At 40.3% G+C, this 26,930-nt stretch overlaps 2 protein-coding genes across 4 annotated transcripts in view; one reads left to right on the plus strand and one right to left on the minus strand.

Annotated features, from left to right (window-relative positions):
• Positions 1-5,357: 5,357 nt before the first annotated feature.
• Positions 5,358-7,058, minus strand: c2cd4a (C2 calcium dependent domain containing 4A). The gene is made up of 2 exons (XM_084059842.1): positions 6,922-7,058; positions 5,358-6,771 (listed from the first exon to the last, which is right to left on the minus strand). The coding sequence occupies exon 2, from the start codon at positions 6,743-6,745 to the stop codon at positions 5,423-5,425; it is 1,323 nt and encodes a 440-aa protein (XP_083915968.1). The 5' UTR covers positions 6,746-6,771; positions 6,922-7,058; the 3' UTR covers positions 5,358-5,422.
• A 10,494-nt stretch (positions 7,059-17,552) lies between these two features.
• The window catches only part of tln2b (talin 2b), a 124,347-nt gene continuing 114,969 nt past the window's right edge, over positions 17,553-26,930 (plus strand). For all 3 annotated transcript variants that reach the window (XM_084060411.1, XM_084060412.1, XM_084060413.1), the window contains exon 1: positions 17,553-17,637. The gene's annotated coding sequence lies outside the window, so the exon portion shown is untranslated. The remainder of the gene's footprint in view (positions 17,638-26,930) is intronic.

Here is a 26,930-nt window from a genome sequence, read left to right on the forward strand (position 1 = left end):
ACAGAAATTGTGATAAGGAAAGCTTAGAATGTCCCCCTTTACGTAGGCAGCTTTAAAGTAGAAGACAGATGAGGAAGAGGAAGGGGATAGTGTTCATTTGTTGGCATGAACACATTGTTTCTATTCTCTTTTGTGTGTGTGTGTGTGTGTGTGTGTGTGTGTGTGTGTGTGTGTGTGTGTGTGTGTGTGTGTGTGTGTGTGTGTGTGTGTGTGTGTGTGTGTGTGTGTGTGTGTGCATACAGTATATATGTATATGTGTGTGGGCCCAATGGGCCCCTGTAGGCTGCACTTATAGAGGCCTCAACAGAATATACTGTACATGTACTGTACATACTGTATATCCCCTCAATCAGCTGGCGGAGGCCTATGCGCTGTCCATGGTGCTGAAATCTATCCTCAGGTGGTTGTTGTCTCATGAAGTTACAGTATAAGCACTTTTACAGTGAATCGTTGTCTAATATGGAGATATAAACACCATGAGAGTGAGTCATGTTGTCTTGAAGTTATAAACACCTAACTCCTGGGGCCTGTAAAGTTCAACATACCCAGGATATATCTCTCCGTTATCTGACTTTGTTAACCTTACACCATAATCACGCTAAGTGGTCACACAAAGGTGGTTATCAACTCGGTAAGTCAACCCATTATTCCCCAATCTAGCCATGAGCTAGATAACAAGGGGAAGTTGAAAATGGGCGGCATTTGTCACATACGACCAACCACAAACATGGACAATTCCTCTGGGAACAGAGTTGCATATTACACAAACAAAACAATAATGACAAACTATATAATATTAGACAAATACAACCAATTTAAACATACAACCTATCTGCCAAATGCAGGAAGGACAGCTGGCAACAATTCTGTGAGTTTGTCTATTCCCTTAAATGAATGTGTTTCTCAGATATATTCTTAAGACAATCTTATGACAGTTTTAGCCGTACTCTTTCAGCTGCAACCCTGGTGGTGTAAAACAGAATTGGGAGCAAATAAAAGATAAAAATGTAATTCAAAGCAATAAGGATAAGCTTACATTCATACTGTAACTGTACAAATGCAAGGCTTTAGTGCTTCACTCAGTCTCCGTTGTAGGATGATATGGCAAGGCGAGGAAAAGCACGTTTATTTTTATTGCATATTTCAACAACAAGGCATTTCAAAGTGCTTAGCATCACAACATTAAGACAGAGCATTAAAACCAAGTGCAAAAGAAACACATCATAAAAGGACATTTATAATACAATTAAAAACAAGAAGCTAAAATAAATCAGAACGATAGCCTAACAATATAATTAATTACAGTGCTGAAAGATTACCCAAACAAAACACCCCCCAAAAAACTAAAAGACAGCATCAAACAGAAAGGACTTCAGCTTCAGTTTAAAAGAACTGAGAGTTGCAGTAGACTTGCAGTTTCCTGAGAGTTTGTTCCAGATATGTGGTGCATAAAAACGGAGTGCTGCTTCTCCACATTTAGTTCTTACTCTGGGTCCCAGATGAAATGAGAAGTCTGGATGGTTCATGATGCGGCACAAGATCAGAAATGTATTTTCGACATAAACCAACAGTAGTAGTTTGAAATCAATTATTTAACAGACAAGGAGCCAGTGTAAAGTGGAGTGATATGATATGATCTATCTTGGTACTGTATTAGTACGGTCTCAAGCACCAGTGTGCTGAATCAACAAAATGTTTTAGGGAGACCTGTAACGACTGTTACCTTCGAGTCTACGGAAGATGAACACGTTTTTCCAGCTTAGGTCCTTTAATCTTTGATATATTCTTAAGGTGATTGTAGGCTGACTTTGTAATTTCTTAATTATGGCCTTTGAAATTCATGTCTATGAGTCCATGATTATACCAAGATTTCTGACTTGGGTTGTGGTTTTTAACAATTAACAAAAGCTGTTTCTTTATTAGAAGCATTACAAAAATATAATTGACCCAAAGCCACATGCTTAACAACCAAACAAGATATCAAAATAAGAGCACACAAAAACCCCTTACAAAGAAAACAGAATGGAAACAACCACAGAGACAAAATAAACACTTTCATCAGGATTGACCATTTATTGCAATGATATTGTATTCAGTGTGGTGATGTGACTGCTCCTGTGATACTGCAGATTATCTGTGGCAAGCATAACACAGAATCTGAGATCACTAACCCCCCTTGAAGCAGAGCCTAAGACACAGAGTTATTGCATGAACACAACATTGAACCCTTCAAGGACATAAGTTACCATAGATGGATAACTTCACTCCGTAGAATCTTACATGTAAAGGACCTTCAAGGGCATAAGTTAAGATACGCAGATATCATACATTTAAATGAGATGGCACAGGAGGAGGCTGAGGAGGTGGAGGGAGTTTGATCACAGGCAGCTGCAGGAACAGAGCTGTGACCAATGCTGAGGTATGAAGAGTGAACAGTCTTCTGGTTCAAAAGACCACCTAAATTAACCATCAGATTGAGGGCGTATGTGTTGGCTTCAGAATGAAGGGAGTTGAGTTAGCTAAATCGCCTGACTGCTAGGCTATATATGAATTATCTTGTTAGCAAATGACAATGAAGGGAGATATAGAGTGAGGTGAGCATGAAGACCGCCTGATTGCCGTGCCTGCCTGAAGTATCGCGATGCTCGATATCTTACATCAGACATCCAACAAAACACATTAACACAACTCACTCACTCTCATGGCCCAGCTTAGTATTGTATACTAGCATACAGAGGCTAATTACTGCAGAAGTACAACAGTTCTGCAATGCCCTGGTGATATTATAAGGTGGTTTTATCTGCTTAATAGACTATTGAAGCTTTCTTCAGTGCAATATTATTTATTCTATAGTGCTCCCCAAAGTAAGGCAAGACATTTTGAATATGGGCAGCACTAGAGAGAAATTGAGAATCACTGTGACCAGTGCCTCTGTTCGTTGTGTTCAAGGCAGACCACATCAATGGGAATCCCTTAGAGCCCTATCAGTGGATGGCCAGCCAAGGGAACCCCCAGTAATTTCCATTTATTACGGAATTTCACAGCTGGATCAACACTGAATACAAAAGCGTTGAACATTATCTGCCCCCACACAGGATCTGAGAGCAGACCAAACCTCATAGCTATTGTTGTGACTGTTGGATATGCTAGGGTCCTGCGTCAGAACTGAGGTAAGCACACATTAAAACCCATTCATTACATGTATAAACAAAACCGTTAATGCTGTAACAGAAACAGCAGAGTCGGGATTTCAGGTCATGCTAAATCTGAAATGCTAATTGAAAGAGGATTGGCCATTTTATTTGTCCAAGAGCTTTTCTCATCTCCCTTAAAGAGACTACACCATGAATTTAAAAAATAATAATAATATTTAATATCATATTGTTTATGTCCCTGAAACGTTTTTCAAAAGGTTTGAGCCTAAATCAAGCCTCAGATATACTCATTCCAACTAACTTCTCTCTGGCTTATAAAGCACTTTCACCTGCAATACCACATTGTCCTGTTTGGCACGGGGCGCTATTGAGCCAGTTTGTATGCATGTTATCTCCTGGTTCTGTATGGAAAAAGTAAAAAAAGAAAAATAAGACTTTTTTCCATTTTTTTTTAACTGAAAAACGGGGGGATTGTACCCTGACAAATCAGTTGGCCTGTTTTGAGACCAATTTGCAGAAAACCCCAGATTTGCTTTGAAAGCCTGAGTGTTCAAACTGGGGTATTTTTGGGGATAGAAGAGAGGTAGGGGAAACCAAAAACACACGAAAAATAAGAAAAAGTTAAAATTCATGGTGTAGTCCCTTTAATATTTTGTAATACATACAGATATTGGCCCTGGTAACCTTCCATCACAAAGCAAGGTACTGGTCTAACAATGACTACAGTAAATATTGATACGCATTATGTTGTGCTGTCAAATACTGTGTGACGTTCTAACCAGGTCGTCAGTCCTCCATCCTGAAGTATTTCTGAGCCCTGAGAAACCCATTAATGTTTAACTAGGGCTATAGAGGCAGCGGATGCTTTTAGGCCAAACTTTATAGCTCAAACTAGCAGGCTATGCTTGCGTACGTTCTGCGTTAAGAGCTTCCGCTGCACTCCACTGGGTAAACGACAACATACATTTTGCGAGAGAGAAGAGAAACATTGTCCTTTGTCTTAAATCTAAATGTTTTTCTCAGTTGGTGGGGAGAATTAGCCACATAACTATGTCTTATTGTTGAACAAGTATGATATAGTACCATACTACTGTAGGACAATACACATGTTATCATGTATTCAATTTAGTAAAGCCTAAATTCAGGGTTTGTGTATGTATATTTTTTTATGAATTGTTCTCCAGTCTAGCACTTCCATTCTGAGTCATGCCAGGGAGAGTGCATCATTATAGAAAAATCAATGCTTCTAGGAATATGTATCCATAAGGATTCTCAATCAACTCTACACCACATTCTGGGCATTTTCCACTTGGTGCTGAGTATTTCACAGCCTCTTGGGTGTCCATCAAGTTAGTATACACAGACCTAGCAATAATTTACCAGCTCATGGCACACTGTCTACACACTATGATGATAATAATAATCATAATCATAATTATCATAATAATAATATTACAACACAGAAAGGATTTAACAGCACCAGTCTGTGTGGCACTATCATGTTAATTGCACTTTTTATTTACTGAATATACTGAATAGAAATCATCATCTACCGGCATGAAACTGTCCCTTCAAGGTTTCTGGTTTCTTGATATATTTTAATTAGTTGAAAGGTCAGAAGGAAAAGGCAGGCTTATGCCTAATTTATGCTTTGTTGTACGACGGTGTTGTACACTGAACATAGTATCTACAAACCCGCAAAGCGTTGCATCTGCAATGCATTATGAGCTTGTAGAATGCCACATTTTGGCATATGACACCGTTTAATGACGAAGTATAAATCGGGCTTTAGGAGAAATATGCCTTAATGGTAATAAGAGATGGAGAATGTCTCATGCCAGCTAATGAGGTGGCCATGTTTATGTCTCATTCAGCTAATGATCATCAGAGATGATCAAGACTGGAGGAAACTGAGGTAATCATTTGTCATCCACAGAACTATCTGCTTATGAGGCAAGAAGGAGGTAATGACTAATGAGATTTAAATCATTTTTGTGGTATTGACAAGGTCACTATTTAAAATGTATTTTGTTTGTTTTTGAGGATGAAATTAATTTTAGCAAATCAATTCTGACTGTGCATAAACAGTTATTACAAAATACTCTATATGGCAATATCAGCCACATTGTAAAAAGGAAATAATGTACAAAAGCCTGACAAACTATTCATTTTGTTCATCATTTATTTCATATAAAAGGGTGGTTCACAGTACAAAATTAAAATAAATATTTCAACATAGACATGAATAAATAAAGAAGTGCTCTGGTTTAAGTTATAATGCTTGAGAGAGGCAAATCACATTCACCCAGAATACAGTCTCTTTTCATTGTGGACATTTTGTTCACTACTTTAAAGCGAAGAGAGCACTGGCAGATGTCTCCTTCAGATATACTATCAAAGAAGAAGTCCTCGTTAAAGATGGGATTACGGCTCTTCCTGATGACCGTGCTGCGTTGCTTCTGGACCTTTCCCGGAATCAAGGAGATGCTGATGCTGCAGTTGATGCTTTTGGAGTCCACAGAACGTGCATAGAGCCCCTCTGCACTTATCAAGCGAACTCGTAACCTTTGGTTGTCGGGACAATACTCTGCCGAGAGGCGCAGGCTGCCGTCTTTACCTACTGGTACCATAGTCTCCTTCATTACCCGCTCCCTGTGCAGAGTCAAGTCCAAGGGGAAGAAGGTGGGTGGCACCAGGCCAAAGCTGTTGGGCAGGCCCCCCACCACCCCGTCAGATGACCTTCTCATCACATTGGGGCTGTTATCTGTGGAGCTGCTCTCATCTGTGGACAGGGAGTTGTTCCTGACCACTACTGGCTTCCTCACGTTCCTGGACAGCAGGCGTTCATGGCTCAGTGCTTTGAAGAGGGAGGGCTTGTCGGGACACCTGCTCAGCAGCGGTGAGCTGAATGGCGAGGACTCTGTGGAAGATGTAGTGTCACTATCCAGCGTGACCTGCCTGTTCAGCGAGTAGAACCTCGGGGACAGCCTGGAGGTCAGGCTGTTGAGGCTGAAGGAGGAGGGTGAGGTGGAGCGGGACACTTTGGAGCACGTGCTGGACCTGCCCCGGGGCAAGAGCAGGGGCATGGAGCCTGGTTCGGTATGGAAGAGAGACTCCTTCCGCCTGGTGTGGGGGCTTTCCAGTAAGGTGCAAAATCCATAGCAGGTCTGTGCTTTGGCCATGTGTGGAAGCGATAGGGCTGCCTGGCTGTGGGGGTCTGCGTTCGTGGTCTCCTCGTCGCTGCCGTCATAGGGGCTGTCGTCTACACTCTCCACCTGGATGATGTGTGGGCTGAGGAGCTCATTACACAAAATCTCCCCTTTGGAGGTGGCCCTCTCGCAGTGAGACGCCCTGGAGATGGGGGCCCTGTGCTCTGTGTTCTTGGCCTCCTGCATAGATGTGATGTTGGGAGGTATGCAGAACTCTGGGATGGTGTCGGGGGTGATGACGTTAGGGCAGAGGGAGCTCCTCTTGGCTTTGTCCGATTTCTCCCCGAACATGAAGTCACCAAGTCTGAAGTTGTACTCGGCCGAGGGTAGAGGCAGGTTGGTTCTCTCCACCGACACACGGATTTTGTCCACCACCCACATGGGCCCTCCAACAGAGACGTCCAAAACTGTCCAAAAACAAAAAGGATATGCTTGTTATATGTACTGCTCTATGTTAACAATAAGAAATTATATGAAAGCAAGTTTCTATTTGTAAACCACTCGAAAACCATGTTTAAAACAGCTCCTGTAGCTGTTATGTTGAGAGGTATGCTTACCCAGAATTGAAATGCAGGCAAATCCACAAGACTAGAATCTCGTACAGGATTGTCAGATAACTGAGGGTAAACGCGTGGGGTCTTGATCTCTGAGGCTCTCCTGACAGCAGGCTCTCCCTTCTCAAGACCGGTTCATATACGTGGGCATCTGAGCGGCTCAGGCGGTTTAAATAAGGCTGACACCAGCCGTCTAACACACTCCCCTCCTGCTCCGACAGGATCCTCCCTCTTTCCTTTCCCACTTGTTCCCATGGCAATACCCAAGCTGCAACAGAGCTCAATGCTCCCACAGGAAAAGCCACATGGAAGGTTCAACAAGTTAAGCATACTCCTTTGAGTGTGAACAGTCATGTTTAACCAAAGGAAAGCTTTAAAGTTTGTTTTTCCACGTATGTAAATGAGATGATATCTGTGACCTTGATCTGTGAACATAAACAATGTGAAATGATAGCAGTTTGTGCTGGGACAAATTTAGAGCAGTTGAACTGCTTTAACCTTTAGTTGTGAAATTTTTGGAGATAAACCTGGGCTTTGTTAGTTTGGGTCAAGCATGTTCTCATCAATTTGTTAGCCCATTCAATCCAGGAATGCATCTGTGACATTTTAGCTATTTTTGGAAAATGTGTGCAAATCTATGAATATAAATATATTTCTTTATTTTATTAAAAAAACAAATAAATATTTTGTAAAATCCGAACCCCAGGTCTTAATGGGTTAAGCAATGGACAATTATTCCTTCTAAAACATTACTTGTTTGCTTGGCTTATTGCTGACGTTAGAAGCTTTAGTGAAGTTAAGCTTATTGAACACACACAAGTCACGTGTAAGGATATCCGTGTCAGACTCATTTTTAGAATATTGCTTACCTAGTGCACACATGTTGGCCTTTGTATTTTCAAGATAAAGAATTATTGAGTGCAGGTGTTTGCTCTCACGCTATTTAAAGCGGAGTAGTACCAGAATGCACAAGTTCAAGTTTGTTCAACTTTGGCCTCTGGCATTGTAGTCCATGAGCCAGGCAAGATTTCATTATCGAAAGAGTGGGAAAAACCATACCTATGTTAAATTGTTTATATGGTCAATATAAATAAATAAATATATGATAACCTTTCCACAGGAGCAGCTTTTTCATATTTATCACACATTTTGTTATTTTCCCCATACTGTACGTACATGACAGGTAAAAAAAATGACAACATTTGAAAAATAGTTATCATAATGAAACTTCCCCAGTTAATTTCTTACATGAAGACAATGATTTAACGTATTACAAATTTTCTGAAATTGTATATTTAAATATGCAAATTAGGCATTAGGAAAATATGCCCGAATTTGCATAACTTTCAAGAATCCACATTGGAACATTGGACAAAGCCAGAGTCAACATTCTTATTTCATTTTGTTAAGATGTTGGAGTCAAAGGTTTTTAACAAAGGAATATTCAATATCTGGCTCAATTTTGGGGCTCTGTCTCATGGACTAAATGCCTAATTCGCGTATTTAAATATACAATTTCAGAAAACTTACGATAAATCATTGTCTTCATGTAAGTAATCAACTGGGGAAGTTTCATTATGATAACTATTTTTAAAATGTTGCCATTTTTTCACCTGTCATGTAGGTATGGGGAAAATAACAAAATGTGTGATAAATATGAAAAAGCTGCTCCTGTGGAAAGGTTCTCATATATTTATTTACTTATATTGACCCTATAAACAATTTAATATAGGTATGGTTTTGCCCACTCTTTCGATAATCATTGCTCTATTTTGGGGCTCTGGCTCATGGACTATTGGGAGAGGGTTTCTGACCCGATGAAGATCCAACTCAGATGGAAACATTGCAAAACAAGTACTAACAGGAGTTAAAGTGTGCAGGCTGGACTCCTTTCTACTGTACGCAGATGTAGTCTAGGCTAGCCATGCACAACATCTGTGATTTGTTTATCTAACTGTTTCTCTCTAGAGAGTTGCTCGATCACTCCGCTTACTTAGATTATAACAATAAATACAGAGAAAGAACCTGAGACCACCACAATCTGTTGATGCTTTTAAAAGAGGACCTTTTTAAATAAGCGTTTTTTATAAATATATCCTTTTTCTTTTAGCTTTGTTGTGTTTTATGCAAATGTTGTACCCTGGTTGTAGCACTTTGAGATTTGTTTCAAATGAAATGTGCATTATAATTTTCTTCTATTATTAATTTATTAAATACAAAAATCCTTACAATTACTATCCACCAACACAACACCAGAGTATGCTTACTTCTACAACTAACATTACAACATTTAAACACTTTATCCCTCTTTAGATAAACTAAACTACTAAGCAACTACAATTTAAGCATTTAGATGCTCTTATCCAGAGCGACTTATTATCTATATAGCATACTGTATGTGAATAACATACTGTCATAATGTAATGCCTCTTGAAGAGAGAAAAGTGGGTATGTATTTGCATCTATAGTAACATCTTTATTTTGACGTCAGTGCTACCCTCTTGTGGTAAGAAAAATCTGCCATGAAAACAAAAAAAAAGAAAGAAATGGATTTTATGCACAAAAGAATACAGAACATGCAAGGGCCCCTTTGCATGTTTTATTTGGAAAGTATTTATTACAAATTTATCTATCTATCTATCTATCTATCTATCTATCTATCTATCTATCTATCTATCTATCTATCTATCTATCTATCAGCTGCGGCTCAAGTCTGTGACTGCGGACCGGACCGGGCCTCTCTCCATGGAGCACGACCTGGACACGACCGTGGACTTCTACTACACTACACTATACCGCATATTATATTATCTTAAACATTTTTATATTATTCCATTATATACTGCATACACACTATTGCTGTACTATATTATACTATCATATGCTAGTATCTTACACTATTATATTTGCTATTATTGTTATTGTTACTGCTTGCACTGTATCTCTTTCTGTCTCTCCTCTGTCTCTCCCTTTCTCTCTCTCTTCTTTCCCCCAACACGGTCGAGGCAGAAGGCCCCCGCCCTAGAGCCTAGGGTCTGCCTGACGTTTCTTCCTGTTGAATTAAGAGGGAGTTTTTCGTTGCCACTGTCGCAAAATTGCTTGCTCAGGGTGGGATGTTGGGTCTCTTCTCTACATGTAAAGTGTCTTGAGACAACTTGTTGTGATTTGACACTTTAATAAAATTGAATTGAATATCTATCTATCTATCTATCTATCTATCTATCTATCTATCTATCTATCTATCTATCTATCTATCTATCTATCTATCTATCTATCTATCTATCTATCTATCTATCTATCTATCTATCTATCTATCTATCTATCTATCTATCTAGTCTTGATACATTGTGAGCTTGTTGATCTGCTATTTTCAAAAGTTTTTTTATACATTTTATACATTTGAAAACTTGTGAAATGGGACATTCTGCATAATGAGTACTTTCTACTTTTGTTACTTTAAGTACATTTTGATACCAATACTTTCGTACTTTTACTCAAGTAAATGTTGAATACAGGACTTTCACTTGTAACAGAGTAGTTCTACATAGTGGTATTGATATTTGTACTTAAGTAAATAAATTGAGTACTTTTTACACCACTGCCTCTACCACATCGACAACCTTTTTTTCCTCTTAGTCATGACAAGAGCATACTGCTCTGTCAGACCAAGGTTCGAGTGGAGTCATCAGTTGCCCTGTGTAACCACGTACCTAGGCTACATCAAGACAGCATGATGTCATGGCTAAGTGTATGCCAGGAAAAAGCAAGGTGCTTCTGAGAAATGTTTTCCAGAATGTCTGAATCGCATCATTAACTCAAGAGGACTATAATTCTTGCCCCAGTGTCTCAATCAGTTAATTAGCTGACCAGATGAAGTGCTGCTGTCAGGGTCTGAATCCAACTCAGCCTGTGATGCATGTCTCCCTTAACTCAACCCTCTGTTTCCTTTCTTCTTTCTTACTTCCCTGACTTTCTTCACACTCATTTACCTGTCTGAATGAAGACATCTAATCTGATAAGCTAAATCTTATAACATTTTATATTAAATAGATCTTGACCTAACGGGCAGCAGTGTTTAAAAAGTATAGGCAATACGTCTGGTTGAGATAAGTGTTTTGCTAAAGCTTTTACCGTCCAATATCCTAATAATATTGTTATCAAATTAATGTATTAGCAATCATACAAGTTTAATGACCATTTCTTCAATTCCTCAAGGTCTTGATTTACAGTATGACTGTTCCCTAGTCAAAATATTCTATATGATTTTCCAAATGTTCAATAGAATCCTATAGGATTATGAAATTCCTATAAGAATCATATGAATTTTCCAATGTTCCTGTATAATTCCTATAGGATTCTGAATTTCTATAAGAATCTGGTAGGAGTTTTCTAATGTTCCAATAGAATATATAGGATTCTGAATATTGCACATTTCTGTCACCTCTATCATAATCTTATTGTGTGTGTGTGTGTGTGTGTGTGTGTGTGTGTGTGTGTGTGTGTGTGTGTGTGTGTGTGTGTGTGTGTGTGTGTGTGTGTGTGTGTGTGTGTGTGTGTGTGTGTGTGTGTGTGTGTGTGTGTGTGTGTGTGTGTGTGTGTGTGTGTGTGTGTGTGTGTGTGTGTGTGTGTGTGTGTGGGGGGAGCATGCATACATTCTAAAGCATTCTACCAATCAATTTAGCATTTTCTGAAAACCGTTTCATTTATTTTCTCCTGTTTCTGGCCTGGCAACTGTGAGCACCTTTTGTTTTATGTCAATTTCAGTAACGTTTTCTCTAGCTTTTAATTATCATAAGCATGGCTGTTGTCAGCAGTCAAACAAGGCATTGTTAAATAATTACAGTATCATAAATAAATACTATGGTCCCAAAAGACAGGGATTTACATTTCTGGGTCATTGCTGAATAAATCTGTATACCCCTGGTTTATAATATAGACTATAAAATGTAGGCTATGCCTTTTATAACCATGTTAACACCATATTCACAATAATTAGTTTTTCCCATCTAAAAGAACATTAATTTATTTCCAAATGTTCAACTACAGTAGTTGTTGTTTATATACATTCCCATTAGAGGGCAGTATAGAGTTAGAAAACAAGACAACAGAAACCATACAGTAGGAGTTGGAGATTATGGTGGGAGATAAAGCTGAGAGCTCATTTGAATAGCTTTCTTGCGGTATTGTATTCTATTTATGACCCGTTTCCACACATTATAAATGTCAGCAGGATCCTCTGGTGCATCACTACGTCCACAGGGAATTATAGGAGACACAGAATTCATCTTGGAAGTAGCCTAATCTTAGAAATACACACAGCTATAGCAGTGCCAGTGGTATATCAGTGCACAGTTTTTATGAGTTACTTTTCATTAGAAATTGCTCTGGTGTAAAACATTACATTTACATTTTACATTTACAAGTACTATACTTAAAAATACACTTTTGAGTCATTTTTACTTCCAATTTTCAATACTTTTACTTCTACTCCACTACAATTATTTGAAAACTTTAGTTACTAGTTACTTTGTAGATTTTGATTATTATTATAAGATTATTATTATTATTAAAATAGCCGATCAACCAGCTCACAATGCATGGCATCGCGACGCATTGTGAGCTTGTAGATCTGCTATTTTCAAAAGATTTTTATACATTTGAAAAGTTGTGAAATGGGACATTCTGCATAATGAGTACTTTTACTTTTGCACTGTAAGTATATTTTGATACCAAATTTTGTACTTTTAAAATTTTGAATTTTGAGTATTTCTACATTTACTTAAGTATAAAATGTGAGTATACTTTTTCCACCATGCTGCACCTGAATAAGCCTATACCCTATTATGAACTTGAGACTGAAGTAACCTTAGCCTGGCTGTGAGGCCCGTATCCCTCCATCCTATTTGTTAACGATGGATTGCGTAGCTGTCTCTTGCTGTTTGATGTGGACGGAGGCCCCTCTGGTTATACAATATCATCTTTCATGTGTCATCGATCTTGTGTCAAGGTGTGGCAAAGCACAGTATTGAGGTCTATATTCCACTGATGCCTGGTCTACACTGACAGGCTTTTGGCAGGTATGCCTCACTGCCCAAAGCCACATCTGACTAGTTCACAAAGGATGGGGGGCCAAGGGTCTCTCCAAGAGAGAAAACACAACCATTCAGCATCTCTCTCTCTCTCTCTCTCTCTCTCTCTCTCTCCCTCTCCCTCTCCCTCTCTCTCTCGCTCTCTCAGTGGTGTAAAGTAACTAAGTACATTTACTCAAGTACTGTACTTAAGTACAATTTTGAGGTATTTTTGACTTTAGTGGAGTATTTCCAATATTCAATAATTTTACTTCTACTCCACTACATCTATGAGGAAAATATTTTTACTCCACTACAATTATTTGAACACGTTAGTTACTAATTACTTTTTACATTTGGATTTTTATTACTAAACATACAGTAACCACTTAAGCTCTCTATATATTTGGGCTATTTGAAAATAGCCGATCTAGAAGCTCACAATGAGTCATCTCGACTCGTTGTGAGCTTGTAGATCTGCTATTTTCAAAAGATGTTACATACACATACATACATACATTTTGAAATGGGATATTCTGCTAAATGAGTACTTTTACTTTTGGTACTTGAAGTAGGCTATATGTTGATGCCAATACTTCTGTATTTTTACTCAAGTACATTTTGCATACTGGACTTTTACTAGTAACAGAGTATTTCTACATGATGGTATTGATACTTTTACTTAAGTAAAAACATTGTTTTTTTTCCACCACACTCTCTCTCTCTCTCTCTTTTTTTCTTTCTCTCTCTCTCTCTCTCTCTCTCTCTCTCTCTCTCTCTCTCTCACACACACACACTCTTAGTGCAGCGGCTAACTGCAGAATATAGCAAGAATCGTTCACTTTGTGATGCAAGCATGAAACTTGGTACATTTACTCTTCAAACCCCACTCTTTTCAAAAATACCGCTGGCCACGCAAAATTCCAAAATGGCGGCCCACAAATCCAAGATGTCCGTCCAAAAGTTAGGGTTTTCCTTTATAACTCGAAATGTATTGATTTTAAGCACCATAAATGTATTAAAGGTGAATATAAATTTGGGCATTGCGGATATTTTGGTACCAAGTACATGTATGTATCTATTACGGTTCTTGAGATACAGCATATAGGTACTTTTACAGACTCGGGAGAGCAATACATTTGTAACACTGATTGTTGTTAAGTGAATATGGCAAAATGAAAATGTTATTTTCATAACCTGTTTTCAGTAGGGCTGTAACATAAAATTCTAAATCAAAAACTAAAACAACTTAACAACTCTTAACAACTATGAAACTTTCTTTTTGGCGTGCACATGTTTTTGGTCTATGCGTTCAAATGGGGCCATTGCAGTACAGAATTTAGACATTGATAAAATCTTACAAATGCAATAGAGTGAATGTCAGCACACAACCAGGGCACACTGGCGACATCACTGCTGTGTAACTCAGCATGGGGTTCAGTGTCGGCTGATCTAGATATACTAATGTCTTATTAGCCTTGTAGTTGTAGTATAGTTTAGTTTAGTGTCCCAAATGCTGTCTGACTGCCCCATATCCATTAGCTAGTAAACCATAGTTGGTAGTTAGTAGATATAGTTAGATAGCCGCACCTGAATCAACAGGGTGTGCCAGCGCGGGAGAGCCGAGCCAAAGGTAACGGGGCTTAAGTTACCCGGATGGTGTACAGATCACACAGGACTTAAATGGCATTGGATGAATGATCGGGCTAGGTGTAGGTTCACCGATAATAACTGAACCTAGTTGTAAGGCACTGGAAGACAATCCATCCTTCTTCTATGAGCCAATCAAGAAAAACAAAGCTGACTTCTTCAGACAGGATTCCTCTTCTGCTGAACCCTCAAAGCAGAAGCTTCTCAAGGAGGACTGTCAGCTGTTCTCAAAGCTTTTCATCTCCTGTCAGAGCCGAGAGTGTGACCTGCAGGAGTTCTTTCAGCATGAGAACCAGTCCTTTCCTGCTGCGTTGAGCAAGGGTGGAAGACTGTACTCTTGCCAGAAGTCTCAGCTGACCTCTATCCTTGAGACTTATGTCCCACCAGTTGACAAAGAACCTGAGGCAGATGTTCTCATTGTAGATGGGTCAGCTTTGGTCCATGCCCTGCCACCAAAAATATCCAAGACATTTGAGGACTATGCAGCTCTTGACTTCCTACCAGTGATATACATGTACAGCAGCAAGTATACTGACACATCTGGTCTTTGATGTGTACAGCCCATCGAGTCTTAAAGCTGAAACCAGGTCCAAACGTGGCCATGGAGGAAGACGCAAGGTGACAAATAAGAACACTATGCCATCTAACTGGCATAACTTCCTGAGGCACAAGTTGTATCACTTTCTTGCCGACAAGGTTGCACAAATGTTCGTTCCAAATATTGTGATTGTCACAAAGGGACCTGCTGTCCTCAGCACGCATGAAACTGGTCTTGATGGACTGGATAAATGCTCTCATGAGGAAGCTGATAGTTGCATCTTTGTGCACGCCAAACATGCTGCAGAACATGGTAGCCAATCCATCCTGATCAAGGCAAATGACACAGATGTTCTCATCTTAGCACTAAGTGTCTTCGCTGCTCTTCAAGAGGCTGGACTACAGCAGATGTGGGTTGCATTTGGACAAGGTCAGAGCCTGCGCTGGATCAGTGTGCATGACTTATTTCATTTTGTTGGCCAGGAGAAGGTCAAAGGCATGCTATTCTTTCATGCCTTTACAGGATGTGACACCGTGTCAGCCTTCCGCAACAAAGGCAAGAAAACTGCTTGGCAGACATGGGACATATGCCCAGAGGTCTCGCCTGTATTCTCCAAACTGGGTATTTACCCTCCCACAGTGGAGGATTGTGACCTACAGATTCTGGAGAGGTTTGTCATCCTAATGTATGACAGATCCAGCACAGCTGCTACTGTGGATGAGGCCAGGTTTGACATGTTTGCCAGAAAGCAGAGGCCTTATGAGTCAATCCCACCAACCAGAGCAGCTTTGCTCCAACACACCAGGCGTGCTGCCTACCAGGCTGGTTGTGTGTGGGCCCAGGCAACCCAGTGTCAGCCAGGAGCAGAGGACCCTGCAGACTGGGGATGGCAGAAGGTTGGTGAGGAATGGCAGGTCTTCTGGACAGCCAACTCTCCAATAGCCAAGACGTGCGAACAGCTTACCAAATGTGGCTGTAAATGTGGCTGTCGTGGCAGGTACAAGTGCTATAAACTGCGTCTCATGTGTACAGCTCTGTGCAGTTGCAACTGTGAGGTGTAACTCAAACCTCTTTTTTATGCTCTCCCGATTCCGTAAAAGAACCTATAAGCTGTATCTCAAGAACCGCAATAATATAGACATGCACTAGGTACAAAAATATCCACTTTTATCAACGTCTAAATTCTGTACTGCAATGGCCCCATTGGATTCATAGACGAAAAAACATATGCACGCCAAAAAAAAAGTATCATAGTTGCTAAGATATGATTACTTCAAGTTAACGGCAGCCATCTTGGACGCCATCTTGGATTTAGAATTGTATGTTATAACCCTACTGAAAATAACAGGTTATGAAAATAACACCAAATATCACCATATTCACTTATTAACAATCAATGTTACACATTTCTTACTCTCCTGAGTCTGTAAAAGTACCTATATGCTGTATCTCAAGAACCGTAATAGATACAGACATGTACCTGGTACCAAAATATCCGCAATGCCCAAATTTATATTCAACTTTAATACATTTATGGTGCTTAAAACCAATACATTTCGAGTTATAAAGGAAAAACCTAAATTTTGGACAGACATCTTGGATTTGTGGGCCGCCATTTTGGAATTTTGCGTGGCCAGCGGTATTTTTGAAAAGAGTGGGGTTTGAAGAGTAAATGTACCAAATTTCATGCTTGCATCACAAAGTGAACGATTTTTCTCTTAGCAGCTCCACTATCTTGCCTTCCACACAAGCACAGGCACACTCAGGAACTGTACGATTGTGTTAGCCCCATTTAGAAGACATGAGGGACAGCATTCCGGAAAATTAAAGCTTCCGAGATCAGTGCTTAACTGTATGGGATCCATACTCCCTTTGATTGTATTTTCAAATACATTTTCTGATATTGGATTTTATTTATTTATGTTTTTGTTTTTTTTACATTTCTTTAATTGAAAATCATAATTTTCTGATATAGGATGCATTTAATCTGAAAACCAAATACACCAAATACAGAATGTGTGTGTGTGACGCGCTTCCTTTAGTTGTGCCGCATATATACAATCAATTGTGATTTAAAACATTTTAATATTTCCACTATACACACAGTAAAAAATATCGGTGTTCATTTAACTCTGAGAGTGTACAAATGGAACCAAATGGACCCGTACGCAGTGTTGCCAGGTTTTGAGAGAGAACAAGCAACCAAGGCATATGAGTTCTCTCACTATAACGCTCTGGACCAGCAGGGCTTAATAATAATAATAAGCGGACATGGCAACCCTGCCCGTTGAGGGTCCTCTCTCTCTCTCTCTCTCTCATGGAGGATTTGACTGTGTGTGCGATAGGCTGAACGAGGAGGGGCTTCAGATACCGTGGAGGAGGCAGGGAGTGCTGCTCATCTCAACCGCTTGCAGTGTGTGTGTCGTCTACATCCATGTATTAACCACCACAAACACATACCAGGTAGGATTTTGGCTTTCTTTTTCTTCTTGTTGTTGTTCTTTTCAGATCTTCCCGACATGTTTGTGGGCACTGACATTGTAGTTTGGATGTAATCATCACGTCCTATATGGGGGTCCTTCACATTCAGAAGGGCAGCGGTTGGTGTTCGATGTAAAGGCTGAGAACATCGCAGATTAAAAGGCTCCGATCACTCTTTTTTTTGCATCATTAGTCCAATCTATGCAACATTTCATCAGCCTTGCTCGCTTTTATTTAGATGGTATCATCATGATGATCGCTTTCATCTGGTGTGACAATAATCTGTCTAAAGATATTCCCATCTTATACCGTTTTATAGTGATTGCACCTGACATTGACCGATACGAAATGATAAGATGAATGTTTCATTGACCTACTTGCTTGGTGTTTGCATTAGATTAAGTAATATCTATACTGATACCTATATCTTACAGACTAAGTGAATTCCGTGCACAGAAGTATGGGCTATTGGCTGGCAAATACTGTCAATGCTGCTGGTCCTGTTTTGCTGTCTGTCTCCCTAAAGATGCAGAGTAACTTAAAAAGGAGAGGACTTGACCCGAATGATCTCTGTCTGGAGGGGTTCATGTAATAAGACAATGGTTTTCAAACTTTTTCATGTCAAGGACCCCCAAAATGATGTCATGTATTTGGCTGCGGACCCCCATCTAAAAAATATTCTGTGCCAGGGACCGGCCAGAAGCAAAGATTTGAGTTGAAAATGTTTAATGTTTTTTTTTTCTTCTTCCAAAAATAGCAGATCTACAAGCTCATCACAAAGTAACGTGCCATGAGCTTATTTGCTATTTAAATAGCCAAAATATAAAATATGTTTAAAGTGGTTAAAGTATTTGTGACACTATATTAACACATTTAGCTGGGGACCCCCTGGTACCACCCCAAGGACCCCACTTTGAGAACCAATGATATAAAACAGTCATTGCCATCGTGATTTGTGAGAATAGCCTATGATTAATACAATGGCCGTGGACATGAGATTGAATAATGGTGTATTTAAGCTTATTGGTTTTGCTGCTATACTTTAGCTACACATTAATAATTTAGTGTGTCAGCTGTGGCATGTGATCTTTTAGTGTTTGGTTGGTAGCTGTGTTTGTAGGGCAAGGCATCCGTACCTGGATGTGTTGAAAATGTTGTTAAACGCTTATGAGGTTAAGAGGCCAGTCAGGCCACACAGTAAACTCGTACAATTCTATCACTTGTATCCCGATTGGGTTTAGACAGTATGTTTCTTGTTGTTCAAATGCATGTCTGTTGGTTTAGGCTATCACTGTGTAAAACCGCATTAGTTACACATCAACCACTGTTGACGACCACATCCACTGAAGATGCTACAGATCTGGCTGCTGTAACCCATCCCTTTACTGTTAGACCAAACCCTTTCCCCCCAGTGTGGCATTAGAAACACTGATTGTTTGAGATTTCTCAAGGGTTGATTCAACAGTAGCTTGCTTATTGCATGATAGTGATTTCAAACCAACAATATTACAGAGGCACATATTTTACCTGGCTATATGTATTTAATAAGGTCAAGTCAGTTTATATCCTGCAGTGATCTCTGGTCCTGGTATAAAGCATGACACCATTATAGTGGTCACTTATACTAAACATGCATGGGCTGATGGTCCAGAAAAGCCTTTTGGATAAATGCATCCACTAACCATACTGTAGAGTATATACTGTATGTTCCCCTAAATAGGCCTTCCAAGGTGTGATACCAGTCATGTGCTACATCCTTCAGACATGACATTCCTCTTTGCAGCACAGATTAATTTGCTGTTTTCAGTTATCCCTGCTTATGAACACGTATATACACAAGAGAGGATTACTGGGCCCCACTTAGATGGGAATGGAGCAGTTTCTTATGAGTTGTTTGACATAATCATCCTACTGGTTAATTTTACACCTGGTGTTTCATGTTTGGGTTTGGACAATTCATACTGGCGGTCAAATAACGATGACGATAATAGGAATCATGGGGCTAATTTAACCCCATGAACCCTAGCATCCCGAGTCTGGGGGTGAGCATTTGCCGAAAATAGGATCTACAAGCTCACAATGTGTTACTTGCAACGCAACGCGTTGTCGAAAGCTCTTTCAACAAAGAGATTTGGTGTGGAGGGGAAGAAAGGAGCGCACAAGAAGTATAGAGCCCCAGGGGACTCCGGTCAACTAATTATATAGGGTTTAAGTAGTTAGGCACTAGTTCTGCAGGGAGCAAAATGAACAGTTTTATGATTTACTATTATACTGTAGCATTAATTGAGGCCATTTTCTTGAAATTCATTTTATTGTTAGTTAACACAACTCACAATCCTGGGCGACTTTTTAGTTTAGCAAGTGTAGTATATCTACTGTTTTATAAATTGATTATATGATATGCTGATCTTGAGCATTAGCATTTACATTGTGCTGTACCACCATTATATTTTGCGTCAGTGTTACCAAAGAGCTATTTCCTGATACAGATATGGGAGGATACGGTATCAATGTCGTTTTATTTGTTTCTACCCCAGAATGTGTCTTCACACAGAGGTGGAGCAATAGGCCCACCTACAGAGACACAAAGGCGAATCATTGAAGGTCAGACAGACATGACATGCTGGAAAAGAATAATATGGATATTAAATACTGCTGAAAAGGGTTTATGAATTGTAAATAGTCCTTCCTGATCAAGGAGCTGAGCTGGATTGTCTGTAGGATTAATGTATTTATGTTCAGACCAGCCACACCACGTACAGCTGTGTGTGTGTGTGTGTGTGTGTGTGTGTGTGTGTGTGTGTGTGTGTGTGTGTGTGTGTGTGTGTGTGTGTGTGTGTGTGTGTGTGTGTGTGTGTGTGTGTGTGTGTGTGTGTGTGTGTGTGTGTGTGTGTGTGTGTGCGTGCACACGTGCGTGCGCGTGTGTCAGTCTGTGTATGCACATTTATGTATGTATTCATAGACACACTGTTTTTGGTGTTGCTAGGACCAAAAACCAAAAAAAAGCTTTTGGATTTGCACGTCTCATTTTATGGAAATTGGAAACAGCAAGGCTATGTAAATCTCATCAGTGGTGTATTGCACCTGTGCCCTCAAAGTGTTAGCCCTTGGCTCATCCCCGGTTTAACCCATTCAATCCGGGAACGCATCTCTGTCATTTTAGATGTCTTTGGCTATTCAACAATATGAGCTTGTAGATCTACTATAATGGTGAAAATGTGTGCAAATCTTTGAATATATATATTTGAAAGCGAACATTTGTCAAAACAAATGTTCCAGGGACCCCCCCAGAAGCAAAGATTTGAGTTACAAATGTTCCCTTTCAAAAATATATATTCAAAGATTTGCACACATTTTCACGATTTCTTTTCAAAAATAGCAGATCTACAAGCTCATAGCGCGGCACTCGGTGCCGCGCTATGAGCTTGTATATCTGCTATTTTTGAATAGCCGAAGAAATATTAAAATGACACAGATGCGTTCCCGGATTGAATGGGTTAATATAGAAGCAGGGACCTTCCCAATCCGTATAGTGCATCTGCGATACATGCAGTTTGTCACAGCAGGGTATACACAGATATAATTAGATATGCAGCACCATGGATGTCACAAGCTCACATGTGGTTTGCACCCACCAGCCAAAATTGATGCTGTTTTACTGTTCATCATATGAAACACATTGAGGGATCCATTTGATCAAGTTGCTGTTTGTTTCCCTATAAAGCAAAGTCAGGCAGGTGAGGTTATATAAGAACAATAGTCACCATTTCACAAGCCTTTTCTCTTGTCCCCGTTTGAAGCATTTAGGTACAGTAATATATATAATATACAATATTAACAACAACCTAACTTATCATCTGATTGATTCATTAACTAAACTGGACTTGTGGTTCACTATATGTAATTAGTGTGCCATATCAATGGGTACTGTAGTAGAATTAAGTAGTTACTGTACATTACGTATTTTCTTATGGTTATTATACCTTTTATGGTTAGAGGAATACCTTTGCCATTATTGAAGTACCTCTGGATTATGGGAAGCTGTTCAAGTTTAATAGCATTAGTTCACACACCAAATCCTCAACTCACTGTCTAACTTGCTGGCAGTCATGGGACTCACATGTTGTCTTGAGATTCACCACCAGATTTAAGCCTTGAAAGGGAAAGGGAAATCCTCTGATGTCCATTGGAAATGTGTGTGTGTGTGTGTGTGTGTGTGTGTGTGTGTGTGTGTGTGTGTGTGTGTGTGTGTGTGTGTGTGTGTGTGTGTGTGTGTGTGTGTGTGTGTGTGTGTGTGTGTGTGTGTGTGTGTGTGTGTGTGTGTGTGTGTGTGTGTGTGTGCGAGCGTGCACGTGCGCATGTATGTGTATGTGTGTGAGAGAGAGAGAGAATTGAGCAATCTCAAAATTGTAACAATGAGTCATACTGCATCTCTACTGTATGTAGGCATCTTATTCTTGATAAATATCATGCTAAGTACAGAGAACAAGATGATGAGGAACAAGCATGTCTTGTCTAACATGTCTCTGCTGTCCATCAGGAAGTGATTTTCCAACCAGCTGTTGCAGTTGCTCCGTCATCGCGAATATAACATTCCTGGATGGAATTCCCCAGGAAATGTTTCGCTGAGAGAGTTGGGGAAGTGAGGGGAGTTTGAGAGTCACTGGAGTGGAGAGAGTGTGATTGTTGAACCATATTTAATTCATGAGTGTGTAGGAGGTGGAATCCGAAACACGCCCTGCGCTGTAACGCTGACCCGGCCCCTGTGTTTTGTTAACCAGTGAGATACTGTACAGCTCTCCCATGGTTTTCTCATCATTGCCTTTTATGATCCCATGCTCGCCCCCAGATCAACTTCATAGACCAATGCAGATGTATGATTTGAACTACCACTGCTTCTCAATTTTGCAGGAACCAGTTTTTATCCCACCCCCCCTATTTTTATTTATTTCAATTCATCCATAACCATTTCCACCAGACAAGATGGGAGGTTGATTTGGCTTGGCCAAGGAAGGACACATTTTATGAATTGTTTGGGGACACATCGATCAGAAATTGGTGCATATTTAAGAAAAGAACGGAAATGATGGGGCTTCCTGGAGGCTCAGCCAGCTAATGTGCAATACTGTAGGCACAGACCTGCTCACAATGTCATGTACTCAGGTTCAGCTCATGACCTGCTGTGTCGTATCATGTTATCCCTCCTCTCTACCCTCTTTCCTGTCATTCTTCACTGCTCTCTCTCTAGTAGGGCAGATATTCACAGAAAGACTATGGTGGATTTGTCATTCTGCCAGTAGGTCACCCAGCTAATGACCCTAAAGCATGAAGCAATGATGAATGTTGTCTCTTTCATCTGAAACAGAAACGTCTGGTAGGAGCAGAAAAAGACAGGTTGAGAAGCCAGGACTCCAGTGTCCACGGCATCACCCCATGACCTCATTACTGAACATACACAGTACATGGAAAATGTGATGATTCAGTACACTGTTGGTACTAGAATTGACTAATGATGACACGACATGTCCTATTTGGTCTGAGCAGACCTGACCACAGAAGTAAGACCGAGGGACCACCAGAAAATAAGTAGGTAGACCCCCTAACAGAGTGACTCAGGTCAGTAACAGTGCCACATGCTGCCAGCAAGCCCAGCAAATGAGACGCCAGTCTGAGCCAGTGGCTGATCCTCTGGGACTGACTAACACTACTGTATGTGTTCCTTATCAGGATTAGTCAATAAATAGTAGACAGTTTAAGGCTCAGTGCCAAGTTTTCAGGTTGTTGCTTAGACTGTAAAATCTGGAGTTTTCATTTAACATTCTGTGCCGTTAACAAACTTAAATTTTTTTTTTTTGAATTTTGACAATTCATTGTTTTAGTTTTTCTTGCACGCTAGTGTTGTTGGGCATGAGCTTTTGTTTCTGCTGTTCCATTTCAAGCCTGTCACCTTGCAACTTCATCAAGATGAATAATCTGTGAAATCAATCCTAGTAGATGCAACCAATGCCACATGACTCTCAGGCTTCGCAGAATCAGTATGCAGCACTAGAACTTAAGGTTTCTAAAAGTCTCATTATGTATGAAAGGTATTGGTAGGTGCAGGTTTCAAATTATGATGATACTTTAGGAACGATTTCCTCTCTCTAAGTATTATTAGCAGGTAGTGTCACCCTTTTAATCTGAAAGCCAATAGGGGGAGATGTAATTAACACTAGCTAATGTTGGCTGGAGAGATGTTTATTCATGAACATGTAATCTATTCTTGTGTATGATTTCATCAAAGGAGATGAATATCTCAGTTATAGAGAAGCATGGGAACAGTCTGGGACAAATCCTTCTCCTGCCTAAGGGAAATTGATTTTCTGTGGTAAAGATCATGCTTACAGCAGGCTGTACAGCCTCAGTTAAAGGGGTAAAAGTTCACCATGAGGTTCCTTGGGCTTTAACATGCCTGTTTCCTGCATTACAATTTGAATGAACACTGTTAGCTTTAACCCTATCGTCCCTATTGTGGGCATGTGATTATTATCAGCCGATATACAAGCTCCCAACACCTCACATCTTTACAAAACAATCTATCTATAAATGCACAGAATCTCTGCATGCATAAATGAAATGAAAATAGTGCTTAACCTTTCAAGATTTCAAGATAATAAGTGGTTCAGAGTAATGAATGTTCTTTCCTGGCTATTCTGCCATAAAGGCCACTTAAGCAAACTGTTATTCTGTACTGTCAGTTGCTTGCACCACAGGATCCAGTGCCCATTTGAAAGAGGTATATGATCCATAGAACAGAGCACCTGGTAGTCTTTGTTTCCTTGTCCTGGCTGCTTGTGCCAAGTGAATAATGGCTACTTTGTTGTGACTTGCCCGGAGTATTTTTTTGTGCCACTGTACAATGGTTGAAACAGCTGTAAATGGTTTTATGTCTTTTATCAAGAGCTTTACAGTATTTAAAAGTCCATTGAACTAGGTCCTAAAAGAAACATCAGAGTTGCTTTCCCTTAGCATTTACAGCTCACGATGACTTTCACTATTATCAGACCAGGCAAACAAATGAGCAACACCTGCTCTTTTTTGCATGTTGAGGTCATCATCAGTCGTCCTCTGCAGCTGATGCACTGGGACTGTGCTGTTGTGTCCCGTGTCACAGTGGGAGCACATTAGATGTATTTGTGGCATGCTCTCAAGAGCTCCAGCGGTTTGCCCCTCCTGTCCCCCACCCCACCCCATCAGCATGCTGGGAGTGTTCTCCGCTGTCAGGGGGTCCCCCAGGGGGCCACGGGAGGAGCCAGAGGTCAATGACAGTGGGGCGGAGAGCCTTGCGTTCGAGCCACTCGCCATCAATCCGCATTAATGACACATCACAGCCAAACAGCTGAGCAGGAATGGAACTGCACTGGGGTAGAGTTGGCGTTATTATTATTATTTTTTTTTTTCCATTTCCAAATGGCACAGTTGTTTGTCTGAGTAAAGCAAAGAGTGGTGTGGAATTCATCGCAGTCAAGTGTAAATTGTTCATGATGGAGTAGGCCCTGAGGGTTAGATAGAGACCCTTTTTTTGTTGAGAGGGGGTGCCGGCTATCACGAAGACAGACAGGGGTGAGATGGAAAGACAACAGATTAAGCAAACAAAATGACATTGCTCTTGAGCTGCACTGTTGATCATATTTCCGCAGAATTGACAAGCCAATGCGCTCACATCAAGGTTAATTGAGGGCTCCATCAGCTTCTCTCTGTGTACAGCAGCTGTCAGACTGTTTTTCATGGCTGCCTTGGGGAGAGGGCTCTCCTGTCTAAAGAGCGGCACTGAAATTACTGCTGTCCTACGCTCTGATCCTCTACAGGCTGCTGACCCAGCGAGAACTGTAAAGCTCCCTCTCTCTCTTGCTGCCTCTCATTCCCTATTTTTCTTTCTTTATTTCCTTCTGGTATCCCTCTCTCTCTCTCTCTCTCTCTCTCTCTCTCTCTCTCTCTCTCTGCCTTTGTCTTGCCTGTATGTTGTCAGCACCATTCAGTCAGGGAGGACTGATGCTCTGACAGAGCCTGAGTTATTTCATATCACGCCAGCGGAAGTACATTTAGCAGCTGGACGCTGCACCGTGTGAGTGTGTTACTTTAGCTTTGTATATTCCGCTCATCAGCAGTAACCTTGCCTTAAGGGCAGAGAGACTCTCTGGTTACTGTCTCAGTGGAAGCCAATCTCTAGGATTACACAGGTTGCTCTAGTTTGGGAGATTGGCCGATAAAATTGAGTCCAGACCGGATGGAGCTCCTCGCATGGCAATAACATGCTACATGGACCTGTGCACATGTAATACGCTGGTTCTCAGAGAAGAAATATATACAAGTTGTAGGGGAGGCATTGTAGTGTGTCACTATGATGTATTGGCTTGTTTGTTGGTGCCTTGTTGCTCACATCTAGACAGCAAAACAGTGGCTTTCCATAATGTATGGTTTCCCCAATACACTGTGCAGTGCACACTGTGTATAAACAAAGACCCACCCCAAAAAACTGTATTTTACATGTATTTTTTCAAAATGTATGTGTAATATAGCTGAAATTGTCTGTTTGTCTGGATAGATATATCCATTCCAAACTCTCCCACCTTGGCGCATCACAATTGCGTGCTGTACTGTCATCATAGACTGGCCTCCAACTACTCTGACAACGGATACTGACATCATAGTACTGATGTGACAAATGACTGCCGTCACAGATTGGCCTCGTACTTTGTAACTATTTCAACTGCGCAATAAACTGGGCAACGCAGAGAAAGGGGGATATATATATATATATATAATTATATATCTCCTGAGTCCTGGCCATATATATATATATATATCTCTGGTCTCTCTCTCCATCACACTATCCTTTCAGCTTCGAGTATACGTGACAACAGATGCTCTATTTTATTTTGCTCTTTCGGCACCAGTAAGGATATGTTTGCAGTTCAGGGACTTCTACAATGCATCCTGATCTAATCTCTGCTCTTTCTCTCTCAATCTTTTACTTACAGTACCTACTTATCACTCGATCCTTACAGCCCAACGTAGGGCTTGGTGAAAGTGGCGTACAGTTGACAAGCTGGGTTTGAGCCCTAATCTGTTTGAGCTCCACTGTCGGCCTGGTATATCTTGTCGGATTGTGTGTATCATTACTCATGGCAAACTGTGCAAAGCAGAGCCTTGTACTGCATGTTCCATCAGTTAATCTATTAATTCACTGTATAGTATAGGATGAGACCCATGGTATTGCCTCATCTGGCCTCTGT

Source organism: Gymnoscopelus microlampas (genome assembly GCF_963454915.1).
Source record: "Gymnoscopelus microlampas genome assembly, chromosome: 6".
Taxonomy (NCBI): Eukaryota; Metazoa; Chordata; class Actinopteri; order Myctophiformes; family Myctophidae; genus Gymnoscopelus; species Gymnoscopelus microlampas.